Here is a 13,785-nt window from a genome sequence, read left to right on the forward strand (position 1 = left end):
CGTGGACAAGCATAGCCCTCCCCACCTCACGACACCCTGGTCTCCCCTCGGAAGCGCAGATGAGATCGCCCACACCGCGGCAGTAGCCATAGCCGCCGGCATATCAGCGCGTGTGCAGGCCGTTTCCCCTCTGATCCTCCTCCACTTTCCGCCTCGTGCACTCTTCTTTAATGTCGCACTGTGCTCTGTGTTTGCTTTGGTCTTCCGCTGTGTTCGGTTACGCTGAGGAAATGTGCCGATGATGCACCCCGACGCTCAACGCAGGATTCGGCGCCTAAGAGGAAGCTTTAGCTCGGGCACAACTCCGACGTGGCCTATTCAAATACATGTGAAACGCAAAAACACTTTTCTGAGATAACCCCTGGACCAATTTTAATTAAAATTTGTTGCATTTGAGAGAGGAAGTTAAATTCTAGTAACTGTTACAAGTAGAATTTCGATCTGGGCCTGAATTTTGTTCAAAGAATTTTCGAAAATTCTAAAGTTGAAAAAAAAATAGAAGCACGAAGTTTACAAATTATTAGCTCTCTGTCACGAACACGTATCACGGATCTGAAAATGTCATCCATTACATCAATCAAAGCGGACAAATTTGATACGTCAATTTATGTATTATGTACGTGAATTTGATGCGTTGTGTACAAGGGTTCTGCAAAAGCTGTATTTCCATATTACTAAATTTTTAGATTCATGTGTAACATATCAATTTTGTCCGCTTTAGATGTACTATTAGATGCAATTCACATAATTGTGATATCATGTTTCATTGCTGAGTTATCGTGAACTTGATGCTTTCGTTTTCTAAATATTAGCAATTTCTCCTTATATTTTATAAAAAATTGAGGACCTAAATCAAAAATTCGAAACCAACAGTCACTAGATTTTAAGTTTTGTCTTAAATGCAACAAACCTCGTCAAATTTGTCGCAGTGGTTGCCGAGAAAAAGCGAATTCTCCTTTTGCATGTATTTAGACAGGAACACCCGAGCTAAAGCTTTAAATGTGCAGATCTTGTGCCTAACAGGCAGCTTCCAACAGCTGCAAGCTTTGTTTGGAGTCTTGTGTGATGTCGTGTGTTTTGCAGTTGACTGCCAAGAGTTCCGACAGGGGGTGCAGGCACTAGCGCAGTACCTTGGGGTCACCCAGCATCCGGATCACCTTGTGACACTGCAGGTAGGCCGCTCCTCAAATAACAGTTCGGCCAATGGCAAGCAACGCTGGTCTGGCTGTGTTGGTCCTCTCAGCAAGTCACAGTGGGAAAGGACGACCTGTTAGCGTTGCAGGTTGCAATTTGAAGGCTAGTTTTTGAACATTCTCGAACAGTGCCATAAGTTGAATACCTGCCAACAGTCCTGATTTCATAGTGTTTACTAATCTGGGCTCTTTCAATTATTTTATTAATACTGCGTCAAATTTCACAAAAAGGTAAATTTTGTTTGAGAAAAAGTTTGAGATGTTAAAACATGGTGCGGTGAAAGACTGCAAGTACAGCTAAACCTCGAAGTTAGTAAAATAAACACTTCACTTTGTTTTATTGAAATTTCACTGTATTCCAATTCTATGTTTTATGTAAATAAGTACAGTCACTGATAAAATTTTGTTATGTGGAAGGGGTTACAAAGTTTTCTTGATTATCGGGCAATAGAAAAGAAACGCAAACAAATTTCAATGAGAAAACTATTTCGTTGAATTTGTGAGTCAGTGAGCAGAGTACAGTTTCTTGGCGTGTCGACAATATCTTCATATCGGTGGTTTAAAGCAAAGTCTGCCACGCTTTTGCATCTGCTCCGCCCCACGGCTGATAGCATTGCCCCCAGTGAAATGACGCTTTAATAAAACGCACAGGCAGAGACGAGCGAATGCCTCATCTGTTTCTCACTTCGGCGAAATGCGAAAACACCCATGGGACTTAGATTTAGTGCACGCTAAAGAACTCCTGATGGTCCAAATCATTCCGGAGTCTCTCACGATGCTGTGCCTCATAATCAGATCGTGGTTTTGGCACGTAAAGCCCCATAATAACTTTTTTTTAATTTGCTTTTCACTTCTATGTGCCTCTGAAACTCCTCGAGATTGTACAACCTCTAGTGCTAAACGCATGGGAATGGCCATCTGGGCTCACACAGCCTTCATGTAGCGGGAATGCACGCTGACCTGCCTCCCCTCCCTTTCCCCTTTCTCATGCGGGAAGATGGCGTGTATCAATCCACCAACCTTCTTGACTCACCCTCGTACGCTATCCATTGTACCCCATAGCACATGGCGCACAAGGTGTTGTAAGACCTTATTGCACTTGGACTTTGTAGTGGCGAACATTGTGGCGAAAGATCTTGGGGCTACCATTTGCCCATGTGTATCTGTGGCAGTTTTCATTGGCAGCAGTGAAATTTCGTTATAGTGAAATCGTGTATAAACACAGTTCATTATATTGAGGTTCAGAATACATGGTGTTGGACAAGAAGTCATAGAAGTGAAATATTCTATTATGTAGAGGTTTGACTTTAGATGCATAAAATAACTTGTGATGGTTGCTGTGCCCATAGGTTGGCAAAATAATTGGAACTCACTCAGACTCACTCACAAAATATAATTTTTGCTTAGAGCTCACTCGGACTTAAACTCACCAAAATTCTACTCAGATGGGCTCACATAGATTCGAACTCGTGGGTCGGTCTGAGAATGAGTGAATTTACCAACCTAGGTCATTAGCGCCCTCTATTGGCTGTACGAGAATGCCATATAGCGCAAGCATAGCCTCCTACAGGTATATTATTCACTGCCTGTGCAACCGCCTAGAGCAGCCATCCAACTTCCTTTCCTCTGCCACTGTGTAGCAAAACTGTCAAATCTTTGTACCCATAGAATTTAGCAGCAATGAGTGTGGGATAACATGCACAGGCTAGACTGATGGGCTTAGTAGTGGAGTTCAGGACAATGGGCTCGGCACATGTATCTTAGATACTAAATTAAAGTACTCTTTTGGTACCTTATATCTGTATCATGATACATTCGGCAAGACATGTATCAGTATCTGTATTTTTACTACTACGTTATAAGAAGTATTGTGTTTATTAAGATACAAGATACATCTATGGCAATATCCATAAAGACAGCCAGAGTCACTGACAGGAGTTAGTCTATTCTGAAGGGACACTTTTATGCCAACTCAGTTTTACAACAACCAAGCGTGATTGAGAAAATCTAATGCTATGTAACACTAGTAATAATAATAAAGTTTTACTAATTATGTTTTTAATTATAGCCTTTCGTTCGGTTAGATTTGGCTAGGTTAAAGAACGGCATAGTGAAAGTCAAGCTAGTGCTTACAGCATACCATTTTGCTAGAAACTTTGTGCTTAAAACCATTTTCAACAAATACAGACTGAACACATGTTGGGAAATGTATTTGCTGTTCTGGCTACAGTATTACATACCATACTTTACGCAATGCAGAAACATATTATCTGGAACATCAGTGCACATTACTGCAGATATGAAGTACTCCGATTAAACTTTGCGAGCACTGGTCTAGTTACTGCTAAGCACCCGCACCGATGCTCCGGAATAGAATTAAAAGCTAGAAAAGGGGGCCCTTAGAAATTCCAAGTTTTACCCGAAGCCGAAGCATGGAAAGTGATTGCAAGGTTTAGCGTCGCACAGAAGGTGTCTCAGAATGCTGGTGTCACAAGCGTACCAGCAACGTTGCAGGTGTTGCACCTCAATGATGCACAAGACAGGATTAAAGGAAAACTGTCGGGGTCATTCGGCGTCCAAGGAAATGGATTACCTAAACTTGGCTTGACATTCACCATGTTGCACAGCTGCTCAGTTAACGTGTGCGGGCACAGCATCCATGCCTGCAGTGGAAGCCTGAACGCTGGCGTGGCTGTGGCAGAACGAACTAAGCACAGCATCAAGGTGCCTACACCGATTTCATCGCTTCTTGAAGAAAAAAAAAAAGCACTGCACCTCTCTGGTGGCCTTCCAGTTCTCCATATGGGCAGGCCGTGCATGCACCGTCAACAGCAGGACAGCACGACAATGGTGGCACGAACGGCAACGGCGCAAACGCATCTCGAGGCTTAGTATAATCGTCATTGCAATAACAGAGAGCCTCGTTTTATTGAACTTTTTCCGCTCGCTGCAATCGCTCGGCCGCCACTATCACATGTCTCCCTCTACGTCGGCCTGCTGTTTGAAGTCGCGTTGCCTGAAAGACACAAATTTGCAGTAATACTTTGGAGCTCCTGTGCTAAAGTAGCTAATAGTTCACAATTAGAAATCACCTGCTTAACGTGAGTCAGAACACTTGGGCAGCTGTCACAATTAGCGAGCACTGCGAGAAGGTGTATGAGGGAACGCAAAGCCTGCTGTCACTCTACTGGCATTCTCCTAACATTAACTCCAGCCATTTTTTACTATTTTCCACCTCACATTCATTTTGCTTTTCTTCCATTCGATCTTTAAATAGACACTAAAGAGGAAAACATTAACTCCAGCCATTTTTTACTATTTTCCACTTCATGTTCATTTGCTTTTCTGCCATTCGATCTTTAATAGGCACTAAAGAGGAAAAAAAATTATTTGAGCTGCATTAGTAAGTTGCCCTTGTAGAACATCCAACTAAAAACAGCCAAAGACGCATAAACGAAAGATGGCGCGGCAGCACCACTTTGGAGTTCCCGCACCAGTTCAGTGTGACATCACGAATTTTGACAGCGTCTGCTCGGACGTATCTCGGCAAAGACAGACTGCATCATGTTCTCAAGCAGCCAGGGACTAAATTCGGCAAGCTTGAAGAACTTTCACTCATCACACTGGCGTGCTGGCGCTGGTGTTTCCAGGCGATATTAAAAACATACAACTTTGACCTTCAATTTCTATTCCAAGAAACAACCTATCACCGCTAAGCTTATGGGAAGACAGTTCTGAAATATTATATTTTATCAGTCTAAACTAGTTTAGTGCTTCTTTTTAGTATCCTTTTAAAACTCAAGGCATTTAACATTATAACAGAACATGCTGAATAGTTTCTGCGCTATTTCCAGTCGTTGTGGGCACATTTTTTTTCTCTTACAATGCCATGTTCAGACAATTGCAGCAGAACCTCATTCAAACATTTTGTAAAAATTGTGACAAAAAATTTACTAATCAGGAAAACATGCAATCCGAAATTTGACGGATTAACTCCAGCCATCTTTTACTATTTTCCACCTCCCGTTCATTTGCTTTTCCACCATTCGATGTTTAAATAGACGCTAGAGAGAAAAAGAAAAGAGAAATTCGTGCAAAGCGTTGCACGGATTGTTGCAACACGAGACGCTGACGCATGTCGAGCTAGTGTTGCTTTGGCGGCCAGAGATGCATTTTGTTGTTTCCTACTGCGTGGTGTTTTCAGAGGGCGACGGGAAATCAAAATGAAATCAAGCTGGTGAGCGATGCCCGATGCCGTCGAAGCAGAATGTGATGTGTTTGGACTATCGCCTACTAAAAGCAAGCAATACACTACGAATGGCACTACATACCACGTGCTGTAAAACAGATAGTCAAAGATGCTTATCGCAATAAGATTGACGGTGATAACTGTGAATGCGGCATACAACAACCTGGGTGGAGATTTGCTTGTATTTGAATAATAAACTATGCATGCCGCCCTTTTCACGTGAGATGAGCATGTGTGTATTGCGGTGAAGCTGTCGCGGCAGGCAGCTATGTACTGTTCTCTGTCGCACGCGCCTTGCGCACTTTCTTGTTTACGTGAGATCTAGCAGCCAGAACATGTGTCACGCAATTGTAGTTTGGCAACGTACTGAACGTTGGTGCCGAAAAGTGGTGTTTTGTGGGAATGTATGAGTTGTTAAAAAATGAGTGTGTGTTCACGATTGCGAACGCTGGCGCCAGGAAAACATACGTAACAGGAACGTATCAACGAGGGTATATAATTTCATGTCGGTTCGCACAGCAGTGCTGCAGCGCTTTGAAGCATCATGAAACTTCTCTCTCTTTTCGTTTCATTCTTCAGTCTCGTAGCTAGCTTCCTCTCCATCACCCCAATATCTACTGTGCTGTTTCCCAGTCTTGGACTTTCTGCCACTGTCAACACATCCATCTATGTAATATGTGCTGGTTAGTTTTGTGGCACATTTGCACATTTTGCCGTGAGTGAATGTTTGTCAAAAGTTGCAGACATTTTTCCATATTTTTTCAATGCCCCTTAATGATAATGAAAAGGATGAGTCTGTTGCAGGCGATCGCCTGCATCCATACCCAAGCATATTTTCTGGAAGCTGGAAGCTACCTGAAAGCTGAGTGCTGCTATTCATAACTGGCCTGCTATATTATATTGAACATTATCTGCTGCTGCATAATCTACCATTTCGTCTGATTGGTACAAAGCCAAATTAACATGCACATTTTATGAAACCATCATCTTACATTTTACAGGACCAACCTTCTAGTGTGCCTATATCTTTAAATACGTTCGTAATCTAAGCTATATTTATTGCCATTTAATGATGCCTGGAAACAATATCTGTACAATGAGATGCATTGTTTATAAACATTGTTATGTCCACGTAACGTGCAATGTGTTCAATGCATAATATGCAGATTAGGCACCGAAGCTTAATGTGGCACAATTATAATATTATACATACGAACAGGTTCCTATATAAGACATTGACCTGCTTTACGAATGGACTGCAAAGCAGTGCACCGTAATGGTGATAAAGGTGGCATGAAGAAATTTCGATTGCCCAGGCTGTTTTCACTAACAGCTGCTGTAATTTCGTGCTGTAGAGCTGCTTGAGCTGCTTTTTTTCAGCAATGTCGTCATTGCAAGGCATATTCAGATCATGCTCTTCGCTGAACTCCCTCTAGACTCCAGGCTGCAAATCACGGGAATCGTTATCTTCTTGAAGGCAAAGCTGAGAATTCCCATTATGGCACGCCCCTGAACGAAGGAACGCATCTGCAGTGTCTGCAGTTGTAGACAAATAGTTGCACTTCTGCTGTTCCGCATCGATGTCTTGTGGTTGCGCCTGGCATTCCTTGAAAGTCGTAGCAACCACTTCCTTTCGAAGTCGATCCAAGTGCTTTGCTTTGGTCTAACGGGACATTCCCTTTATGTTAGCTGCAGTACTTATAAAAGATCAGGTGCTACTAGAAATATCGCGCATATGTTTTGTCATTTGCTTTCGGCGGTCACATACTTCCAGGAATTTTCTGTTGCCACTGCTGCAGCAGCTGCAGATCAGATGGTGCTGTGAAGAGAGAAAACTTCTTCCATCCTTTGCCGTATCCGGATTTGTAGCGGGGCATAAAACACTCCATCAGTTACTATTCTGTTGTTCTGCCTTGTCAAGCACGCATATCATCACACCTTGTTTCGTCGAGCATGATTAAACATACTGCACACATAGCAAACAAAGTGCCGAACACAAAAAAGGTCCAACCACTGGCATGCATCGACATGCTTTGGTGCGCGTCGACAAGCTCACACTGTTGCTTGACCATTTAGTCTTCAACCGTCCCAAGTCCGGCCTAAAACAGCCTGCTGTAAACTGAGCTTGGAACGTTAAGTTAGTGATATGTATGCTTCTTTAAATATATATAAAAAATGACATGTTTGAATAATGAATGCATGCCTGCCACAAGTTTCTCTTTAACTTTCTATTTTACTGTGTAGTTGTCTGTCTACAAGATCGCTTTGCTAACACCTGCGCAACCATGCCATGTCACATCAAAAGCTGTCGTATGATTTCATTTTTGGTAGCTAATTGTGCTGCCAACTGTGTGAGAATTAGCTGTGCACGTCTAATATCTGTATTAGACATATATTTATGCTTGTTGGTGTAGGAAAGAAACGCGAGAATGTGGGTTGGTGAGAAAATCAGAAGAAAGAAATAACTGAAGTATCTGTAGCACTCACGAAAAACATCTAAAGCAGCTAAAATTTACCAAGTCCATAGGTTGTCTCCTTCTAATTCTTGTTTCTAACTTGCCCATGGATCACCTCATTTATTTTTCGAAGTTATTTTGAAGCATCTACACCGCATCGGGGGGCCTTGACATTGAGCAGCATTTCGTTAATTGCTAGAAACGTTTTCGCTGTGTAAAGGTCATGTTTTAGTGTAACTCGTTTCATTATGTCGTTTGTCTTTCTTGACATTAATGGAATGACATACACTCTTAGGCAAAGTTACACCTTTTGGGGTGTATCTCTGCCGCACAACAATAATCGTCATCTGCCTTGCTTTCGTTTCCTTTCTTGAAAACGCCGCGCCCGCTACTTTCCTTTCGGGAACGCTACACCATGCTGTGAATGCGCATGCCGTTCGTTACTGGGAAGTACCGGGCTCACCGGGTTAAAGAAAGGAAATGCGGACAAGACAGACGACGCTTCTTGTCATGTGGCAAAAGGATGTAATTTTGCTTAAGAGTGTACTGTCAGATACTACAGACTTGAGAATCGGAGGGTTTTAATAAGTGTCTTTCGTTGCCATTTACCAAGTTGTACTACGTATTGAAGCAATTACTCAAATGTGTGGGAGCTGCCCATTTGCATAACATAAAAAAATATATATATAAACAAGTTGTTTTCACAATTTATACACTTCATACACCATACAAGAAATAAAACATAACAGTTTATTTATTGTTTTCAGCCTACCATGATGTTTTGATTGAGAAAGACATTCAATTTGTTAGGTGCGCAATAATTGCTGTGCCATATTGTTTTATTGCATATCACTGGACATGGTAGCCACCCGTTATTAAACCTCAGAAGAAATTAATAGCAACATGCATATGATAAAGCACATAGCATTTTAACGCTATAAGTTTAAGGGCCCTGTGAAGCAGAAAACCTGGCGTCAGCATCCCGCATCGTTTCGGCAAACATTCCAAACCATGCAAACCAACCGCACAGACCGAACCACACAGACCCTCCATGTAGCGCAAAGAAGTTACTGAACTAATTGAATTTTTCAAAGTAAAATACATTAGAAAAACCGTAAAGTACGACTTACACATAACCTACAGAGATGATAGCGTTGGATTGTTTTGCAAATATAATTGTAATTTATATGCCATATAAAAGCATGGAGGTGTGGTGTTGGGCTGTACAGGCGTGACGGTGCTCGGGTTGTCCTGATCGCTTGTTCAGACGGACTGAAGAAGAAAGTTCAGTGCTGTCTAGAGAGCCGTCAAGCGCCCTGCGGAATAGACAGACTAGTGCAATGTTGCGCTGGTATTGCAGGGTATTCCACTTGAGGGCTTTCAGGCAATCCTCATAGGCTGGCATGAGCTTGCGACGACCGAAAAGACAGGAGTAGAGGCTGCGTGTTGCCCCACATTGAACAAGATCAAGTTTGTCAGGGACGTGAGTTTGGTACAGGGACTATACTGATAGATACTCAAGCCACGGCAGAACGCTAAATGTGTGGAGTGATTGGAAAACCTCAGGTCCACAAGGAAGGGAGGCATGGGACACAAACCCAAGAACGCGACTATTTTTAAATACACTGCTGGTGACATATGCGGGAAAGTAGGTTGGGGTCGCAGCAGTTTTGTTGTGGCTTATCCGCGTCACAGCCCATTTTTCGGTGCTACCACAAGGTTTGTTGTTGCAGGCCCAGTCAGTCACCTTTGCAGAACATATTTATTTGATGCGCATATGCTGCGTATCGGCATAATGCTGTAATAGAAGTGTTAACTTATTAATTGAACAGGAAGTGTTAACTTGTTAATTGAACACATTCCACGAAGATGCGTTAGAAATTGGTTTTAAGGTAATGTTTTTCCTAACTATAGTTTATAGTATCACAGTGAGAAACATTTTAGTGGAAGCTGAAGAGGTTTGGGAAGTTTAAGCAAACCGACTGCACAAAGCACTGATGACACCTTTTCCCCGTCCCTGCAATGCACTCATACCATCTGGTCTAATCTTTCCATAAAAAAATAAACACAGAGAGAAAGAAAGAGAGAGAGATCAAAAGCCAATTACAGTTTCATTAACTCAGTGCGTGCTGCTTTTCAAGCAGCCATCGAAGCAATCCTGGTACACGCGGCTGCATGCATAGGTCTTGTGTGATGCAGGCCTGCCTATGCATTACACACGGTGTACATATTGCAAACAGATAATTTATTTTTGTAGTGCTCAAGTACAAGGACCCACAGACTCAAACATGACAGCACTGTGTGTTATGTTTCCTTCAGTGCGTCGGCGCTCTTAAGTGCTGCACGAGCGATTTATCTCGAACTAGCTCATGAGATGCCTGCAGTTAAAAAAAGTGAGTGAAGGAGCACTGTGAACTTGTACTGAACTGGCTTTCAAATGCTGAATCGAAGAGCGCACTGTCAGCTGAAAGGGACGGCATGACTGAAGATGTACTCCCCATTGTTCGGCTACTGTGTCTTTTGCTTTCGAATGTTATCGTCGCCACTGGAAAGAGCCCAGAGCTCGCCCGTTAAACTTGAGTCACTTGAGACCAGATAATTCACACACGAAACACGCCACACTTCACAATCCGAAGTTCCGCGCGGTTCATTCACCACACCGCAACGAGGCAGGAGTGCTATATTTCAAAGCTGTACAATGCAAACTGAACTAAATAGAGTAAAACCTCACTAATTCGGGTTTCACGGGACCGAAAACGATGTCCGAATTAACCGAATGCAAATTATCAAGGGTATCAGGAAAACAATAAAGAAGTGCTTACTACGTCAACACGCTTTGATTTACTGAATAAATAGGAAAATACTGTTTCTATTTTTCACAAGATCAGTGCGGAAGCTGCAGTTGATCTCACAACTAATTAGCGCTCGCAGCGACGACGGCCTCGTAAGTTCCCTCACAGCGCGGAGTCGATGCATGTCTTCACCGAGATGCTTTTCGCTACTGCACACACATCCTGTTCATTTTTCTGCCAGTGCCGCCAGGTCGCCGCTCATCACGACGTCGATGGTGCTGTTCAGCCTCGACAGCGTTGCACCGAGTAAAAACGAAACTACTGTTTGCCGCAACAGCTACGGATGAGACTGCGGCCACTGTTGACGCGATAATGGACAGCAGCCTTGCGATTCTGAACTTGCGCGGCTGATGCACGCTCTGAGTCAAAACGAAACTACTATTTGCTGCAAAGGCTGTGGACGATACCGCAGCCGCTATCGACGCAGTCGTGGATGGCAATTACGCAGTCATGAAGGCACACGACCAACGCAATGCTATGTACGGTAGTAAACGCAAGAATAAAGGCTGCAAAGGCACAAATAGACACGAACCATTCTGGCATTGCTATCAATCGCATACGATTTCCACTGATGATGCTATGGCCATGCAAACTCCACCGCTTTGTTTCGGTGAATGCCGTTTTACAGCGAAGCTGTTTATGGGGACCCTGCACCGTCGTCATAGTTCACTAAAGCTATCATCATCAGCAATGGCTCGAGCATCGTCGTCATCTTCCACAGCTGGCTCAGTTGCCGCTCATCATTCCAGCATAGAATTCCGCTTCTCTTCTGTAGTCGTAATGGGAGTACTTACGGGGGTATGAACCATTGCTTAAGGGTGTATGAGCCATTCATTGTCTTACGTGATGGACAGACTTAATTTTGAAGCACAAGGCTGTGATTGTAAAATGTTAAACTCCATCATCTGCCGTCAACTCAAGAACGAGCAATGCAAGATTCAACGTCTCCAGACAGAGCACTGCAAGTGGAGGAGGCACACCGAGCAGTGCAGACACAAGAGACAACAACTCAATATCAAGCGGTAGAAGCGACAACACAAGACCAAGCAAATGCAACATTACACACAAAATGAATTTTTAAAAAATCAGGTGGTTTTCATTTAACGCCAAGCCTTGCTCTCATTACTGACACACAAAAAAATGGACGGAGCAACTTGCACGCGAAAAGAAAAGCATGGCAAAACGCAGACAGAAACCTTATATGTGCAAAAAAAAAGAAAAGCACACTGGAAGAACTGCAAAAAATAAAAACCTCCTAAAGCATGTTTGCCACGCAAAGCACGCAAAAGCAAAAATGAAGTGAAGAAAGGTGAAAGAAATGAATGAAGAAAGCTGAAACAAATGATTTACAATAAAGACTGCTTGCAAAGTATGACTTGCATGTGTAACACTAGGTGTAACTAGCACAGCTTCGCTGTTTGACCATTTCCACGGACTGGAAGGGGCGGGGATTTTTTTTTCTCTCTGTCTTTTGTGTCACACATTTGCTCCGAGAGTTGTCCGAATGAACCGATCTGTGGCCAAGTACGTCCGAATTAACAAGAGTTTCATTGCATTAAATAATGCATACACCTGCCAGGACCAAAGTATGAGTGCGAGTTATCCAATTTTATCCGAAATATTTCATTTCCTTCAACAGAATTTCTCAGCTGGCATTGTTCACTCGCCAGTCACGAAATCGATGGCTGCGCTAGGCCTATGCTAAATGCTAACATCAGCGGTCGGCAAGTACTGATGATCCAGACTTTGGATCCAGATTTGGACAGTTTGGATCCATGTTTGCATTCGTTTTGAGCACAACAAAATGTACATGCACCAAGCACAGGCGCTACGGCAATCGTGATTTGGTTAGATGTTTTAGCAGACGATCATTGAGACCGGCGTAATGACAGTCGGCAGGTTGGATTTGTCACTGTCAATCGAACTTGTCACGGATTAACGTCGCACTTCCACAACCCACGGTCGACAATGTTGTGGTAATACAACAACATTGTTGCTCGGGAACACTGTCGTGTGCGTTGTGCGTAGTAAGAATACGGGCAGTCATTGTTGTCGGCATCTTCGCATCGGCGGACATCATCGGCATAGCTGCCGCAGGCCTTGCAACCTCTGATTGGTGCACGCTGGTGATGTGTGGCTGGTATTCTAGCATCGGCAGTCAGCCAAAATCTCCGAGCGTCGGGACGCGTCAACCTGTTCTTGACTGACACTTTCGATGCACCCCGGTTCATAAATTGGTGCAGAGAAATCACCTGTGCCAAGAAGACATACTAAGCTCCGATGGGTGAATCCAACCGATGGGCAGCATAGAGGACCGGGGCACAGCCCTAGAGTCTCTGCTGGCTTTTGTTAGGGAACTCTGGCTTTCACACCATTTGTGGGCTCCTCTTCTCACACGGCAACTTCGATTGCTGACACATGTTCTCTGCTTTCCCATTTTTTGTATTAGGCTGAGGAGCCATTCCATCATATAAATGTTTATTCAGTGTCTAAGTTTTGTACTTAAGTCTAAGGCATATGTCACCGTAGTAAACTTTTCCAGAAAAAAATGTGTGTCAGAATAGAGCTAATGCAGTATTTCAGGGCTGTGTTCTACTGATGTTCTTCTACAAAGTTCTTCCGCTGACGCCTTGCTGCACTTCGTTCTCTTGTGCAGGGCGTTTGTGCATTGATCCAGGAGCGGCTCTCCACTACCAGCCAGGAGGCGATCAAGCAGCGCAGCACACAGGTGAGACAGACAGACATCTCGTCACATATTTTTTTAATCTTAATTTTCGGGGTGTGCAAATACTCAAATGTTCAATTTCATGAATCAAATATCTAATACAGTCTATGCTCGTTACAACGGATTCGGGTATAACGGACTATATTTCAGTCTTAGTTTGTCCTACCTATTTTATTAATGCAGCGAAGTTTGCTATTAAAAGGCCGCGCTGCAGCATACTACAGCGGGTGAAATTAGCGGCAATTTTTTTCAAAATCGGGCGTACAAAACATACTTCTGCCTTGTTTACACGAGCTGACTACTGCCTACT

The 13,785-nt window shown here is 43.2% G+C and overlaps 1 protein-coding gene across 2 annotated transcripts in view; it reads left to right on the forward strand.

Annotated features, from left to right (window-relative positions):
• Nucleotides 1-13,785, forward strand: part of LOC142584710 (RNA transcription, translation and transport factor protein) — a 58,656-nt gene that overhangs the window by 29,169 nt on the left and 15,702 nt on the right. For both annotated transcript variants that reach the window (XM_075694917.1, XM_075694918.1), the window contains exons 5-6: nucleotides 1,084-1,172; nucleotides 13,407-13,478. In XM_075694917.1, coding sequence (XP_075551032.1) covers nucleotides 1,084-1,172; nucleotides 13,407-13,478 — 161 coding nt within the window. The remainder of the gene's footprint in view (nucleotides 1-1,083; nucleotides 1,173-13,406; nucleotides 13,479-13,785) is intronic.

The sequence above is a fragment of the Dermacentor variabilis genome, chromosome 6 (assembly GCF_050947875.1).
Source record: "Dermacentor variabilis isolate Ectoservices chromosome 6, ASM5094787v1, whole genome shotgun sequence".
Taxonomy (NCBI): Eukaryota; Metazoa; Arthropoda; class Arachnida; order Ixodida; family Ixodidae; genus Dermacentor; species Dermacentor variabilis.